Source organism: Selaginella moellendorffii, unplaced genomic scaffold (genome assembly GCF_000143415.4).
Source record: "Selaginella moellendorffii unplaced genomic scaffold, v1.0 SELMOscaffold_608, whole genome shotgun sequence".
In the NCBI taxonomy this organism is placed as follows: Eukaryota; Viridiplantae; Streptophyta; class Lycopodiopsida; order Selaginellales; family Selaginellaceae; genus Selaginella; species Selaginella moellendorffii.
The window spans coordinates 1-3,926 of NW_003314859.1; the positions used below are offsets into that span (position 1 = coordinate 1).

A 3,926-nucleotide genomic window follows, 5' to 3' on the forward strand; every position below is an offset into this window, starting at 1 on the left:
CTCGCAGCCGATGCCATCGCCTTTTCTTCTTCGTCTAGGGTTCTATCCCAGCCGGGCAGCAGCTGGGAGCTTCGATCGGCGCTATTCTCGACGATCTGCGCGCCCAGAGCCGCCGAATCGACGCTCCTCCCGTGGAAGAGATCCATCTCCCTATTGCGGCAGCGCCGTGGAGTGGCCACCGACCACTCCACCGAGACGACGTTCGCGGAGAAATGGAGGATCGCGCAAGAGAAGATGAAGCAGGCAGTGATGGAGAAGCCGCGAGCAGTGGTGGAATCCGTGAAGAACAGCGAATTCGCCGAGGGGACGAAGGGAGCGCTATCGGCTGTGTCAGCTCCAGTGGCCAAGACGCTTGTGAGCTATCGGGAAGCTCTCAAGCTCCAGATCGAAGCGTTTTGGAGGAGGAACTACTTGGTTGTGGTGGGAGCGGTGGGGCTGGCCGCTTGCCTTCTCCTGTGGAAGGTGATGTTTGGGATCGCGAGCTTGTTCGTCTCGCTCTCGGAAGGGATGGCCAAGTATGGATTTCTCGCATTGGCAGCAGCAATGGTCACCTTCAGTGTAAGAGCTCAGTGCTTTTTCTTCAGCTTTGCGAGTTGCTATATCTTCCATCTTTGATCTTCTTCCTCCATTGTGAGTTTGTATGCTTTTCCTCGTTCTCGTTTTCTATCTTCCATCTTTTCTTTGATGTTCTTCCTACATTGTGAGTTTTCTAGCCTTTGAGCTTCTATCTTCCATTTCTTCATCTGCCATTTTGAGTTTCTATGTTTTTCCTCCTCGTTTCTCCGGGGCTTCATCTTCCATCTTTTCTTCCTTCTTCTGCCATTGTGAGTTTTTATGTTTTTCCTCGTTCTCGGAGCTTCTATCTTCTTTTCTTTCTTCTCCCATGGTGAGTTTCTAGCCTCTTCCTCGTTTTCGTTTCTTTGGAGCTTATCTTTTCTTTGATTTTCTTCCTCCATTGTGAGTTTCTATGCTTTTCATCGTTCTCGTTCTTTCGGAGCTTCTATCTTCCATCTTTTCTTTGACCTCAGTCATTTCTATTGTTCTCGTTTCTTGAGAGCTTCAATTTCCTCCATTTTGAGTTTCCAGCCTTTTCCTTGTTCTCGTTTCTTTCTATTTCTCCATTCTGACTTTCTATACTTTTCCTCGTCCGAGTTTCACTTTTCCTCGTTCTCTTTGATTTGCTTCCTCCATTGTGAGGTTCTTCGTCGTTCGTTTGTAGTTTTTGGTTTTGTTTTTAGTTTCTTTCCATATTCTAGGAAACTATTATAGCTATCGTGGCTTCCTCTCTTCTTTTCATTCTCTCCTTGGTTCTAGTTTTGTTCTTGTTCTCGTGCACTAACTTAGTTCCTTTGCTTCTGGCGCAGGGAATGGTTTTGAAAGCGAGATACACGATAAATCCCGATGCAGTCTACAGAATTGCGATGCGTAGGCTCAACACTTCTGCGGACGTGCTCAAGGCGCTCGGCGCTCCTCTCTCCGGGACAGACATTCGTGCCTACGTGATGACCGGAGGTGGCCTCCGGATCAACAACTTGAAGCCTCGAGTGAGCAGCAAGCGGTGTTTTCTAATCTTCCCCATCCAAGGATCGGAGAAGCGAGGACTCGTGAGCATCGAGACGAAGAAGAAACAAGGCCAGGCAAGTTCTCTCGTCGTCTTTCGGAAGTCGCTTCGATTCTTCACTCAGATTTTTCATTTTTCTTCCAGTTTTCCCTCATCCTTTCTTCGCTTCTCATCTTAAAGTTGCGTTCGTTCTCCAACGCTATTGTTCTATCTTTCTTCTAATCTCACCTTGGTCTTTCAGTAGGACTAACTTTCCTTCGTTCTTCTTCCAGTATGACTTCAAGCTTCTAGCAGTTGACATCGCCGGGCACGAAGGAAGGATCTACGTCGCCGGCGACGAGGCCGAGTATAAGATTGGCGGTGGCCTCATTGCCGAGCTGCGAGATCCAATCGTCAAGGCGATGGCAGCACAGAACGAGTTTGAGGCTCAAGACGATAAAGAGGAGAAAGAGATGGAGGAGGCGCCTGCGTTGAAAGCTAGTGAGAGCTGATTCCTCACAACATCGTCTTTCTTTTTTTGTAGGTTTTCAGAGACATCAAAAAATAAATCCTTGTGTTTTTCATGAGAGATGATTTGTAGTCGAGAGAGTTCTAGTATTGTTCCAAACCATCTCTTAGAGCAAAGGAGCGCTCCTCTGGCAAACATGTCCTTGAGCAACTTATATGCAGTTCTTTTTTGTTCTTCATTGCCTTTGAATCAGATAAATGCAGCATGGATTGCTCTATACATTTTCAAACAATTAACTTTGTTTCCTAAAGACTAAGCGAATGAGTTCATACTAGAAAATGCTTTTCAACTCTATATGATATGAACCATAGCAGCTTTGAATAAATAAGCTTCTACATCAAAGTAAATATTTCACTAACATACACACTCGTAATCCTCATTGCATGGAAGATTTGCATAGCATCCACTGGTTCCTGGGCCGCAATAAGCTCCACAAACACATTCAAGCTTGTCACACATTCCTCCAAGGCAATCAAATCCCTCCCGACATACTCTGGCAGCTATCTCCACATCCTTTTAGCTGTTTAGCCTCAGATCCCATTTTTGTGTTAGTGATGATCAAGGCTGCAAAGAAAACTAAGAAGAAAATCGCCTTCATACTTGTTGGAAAGTATGTTGTCACTAGAGATTGTAATACTTGATGGAAAGTATGTTTTCACTAGAGATTGGAATGTGTGGAGTTTATATAACACGTGACATACTAACTTGATCAAAAAAGCTTGAGCTACCAACAACCTTCTGTCATGTAGTGTTTGTTGGTTTCTTTGTTTTGGATAATCAAGATGCAAGTTAACAAAATAGTAATTCAAATAGTAATGTTGTGATTATTCAGCATGAAAGCCAGCTTGAAGTATCTAGAAAAAATTATTTTGGTTTGGCTTAAATATGTGGTTTTAAAACGAATAGTAAAATATTCTGAAATATCTTAATGGTTTGTGTTTTTCTTTAAAATTAAGCTTACCTGGACGAATAGCCACGTGGCAGTATTATAGTGGACGCACCCATTTGTCTTTAGGGTTAGATTGGGCGATGGTGATGGAGTTGCCGCCAATGGATCTGGTGACTAAGGTGCTCGATTCCTCTGATCTCACCGGTGAGAAGGCTGTGGTGGCCAAGATGATGAAGGAATTACAGGAGAAGCATCCCATACAGCTCCAGTACGACGCAGATGTCTTGCTCCACGCTTTGTGTAAACCCTGGGAAGTGGTAAGCAAAAAATTCTATCTTAGCTCGTAGTTGGATGCCTCTCCTTTACAAAAGAAAGTGATTTTTCTCACTTTCCATCTGTTTTTTTTTTCTTTCTTTCTTTCTTTCTCTCCAGGGTGGTCACGCTTACGATTTTAAGAAATGCCATCGCCAATTAAGAATCACCGATCCATATCAAACTTATTCGACAGACCAAGTCTTGCTTCAAGTACGTTTCTCTCAAGCTCATGAAAGTTTTCATTTTTATTTGTTTTTCCAGTGGCACGAGAGAGTAGTAGCAGAACGAGAGGCATGGAACAGGCAAAGGCAGCTCAAAGCACACATGCTCTTCCTTCTTTCCAAGCTCCAAGTTGCGGAGAGGCAGCGGCGTCGCACCATAGGTTCACAAGCACTCTATCTCTCAATCGTCACCGAGCTGCGTTGAGGTTTTAGTCAATTCTATAGCGAGCCAAATGAGGTGACGATTTCACAACTTTCGTCGTGAACTAACATCCCGCTTCTCGTGTTCTTCCATTTTTCTTCGTCCAGAGAAGCGAAGACTTACGCATCCCGAAGAGGAGCCTGCTGATTTCAAAGAATCGAGCGACAACTTAAGGCTCTTGATCGATACGTACTTTGCGAAGAGACCCTCGGAGCTTACGCTGCTGGATC

At 44.5% G+C, this 3,926-nt stretch overlaps 2 protein-coding genes across 2 annotated transcripts; both read left to right on the top strand.

The window, feature by feature from the left end:
- Positions 1-6: 6 nt before the first annotated feature.
- Positions 7-2,129, top strand: LOC9652942. The gene is made up of 3 exons (XM_024668198.1): positions 7-558; positions 1,365-1,637; positions 1,834-2,129. Exons 1-3 carry the CDS (start codon positions 235-237, stop codon positions 2,050-2,052), a joined length of 816 nt encoding a protein of 271 aa, XP_024523966.1. The 5' UTR covers positions 7-234; the 3' UTR covers positions 2,053-2,129.
- A 972-nt stretch (positions 2,130-3,101) lies between these two features.
- Positions 3,102-3,901, top strand: LOC9652941. Its single transcript, XM_002994691.2, has 4 exons — positions 3,102-3,275; positions 3,391-3,483; positions 3,535-3,732; positions 3,804-3,901. The coding sequence occupies exons 1-3, from the start codon at positions 3,105-3,107 to the stop codon at positions 3,697-3,699; spliced, it is 429 nt and encodes a 142-aa protein (XP_002994737.2). The 5' UTR covers positions 3,102-3,104; the 3' UTR covers positions 3,700-3,732; positions 3,804-3,901.
- Positions 3,902-3,926: the final 25 nt, after the last annotated feature.

Coding starts and splice junctions, on each gene's coding strand:
- LOC9652941 (XM_002994691.2), top strand. CDS start 3,105: ATGGAGTTGCCGCCAATGGATCTGGTGACTAAGGTGCTCGATTCCTCT. Junction 3,276..3,390: donor TGTGTAAACCCTGGGAAGTG/GTAAGCAAAAAA, acceptor CTTTCTCTCCAG/GGTGGTCACGCTTACGATTT. Junction 3,484..3,534: donor CAGACCAAGTCTTGCTTCAA/GTACGTTTCTCT, acceptor TTGTTTTTCCAG/TGGCACGAGAGAGTAGTAGC.
- LOC9652942 (XM_024668198.1), top strand. CDS start 235: ATGAAGCAGGCAGTGATGGAGAAGCCGCGAGCAGTGGTGGAATCCGTG. Junction 559..1,364: donor CAGCAATGGTCACCTTCAGT/GTAAGAGCTCAG, acceptor CTTCTGGCGCAG/GGAATGGTTTTGAAAGCGAG. Junction 1,638..1,833: donor CGAAGAAGAAACAAGGCCAG/GCAAGTTCTCTC, acceptor TTCTTCTTCCAG/TATGACTTCAAGCTTCTAGC.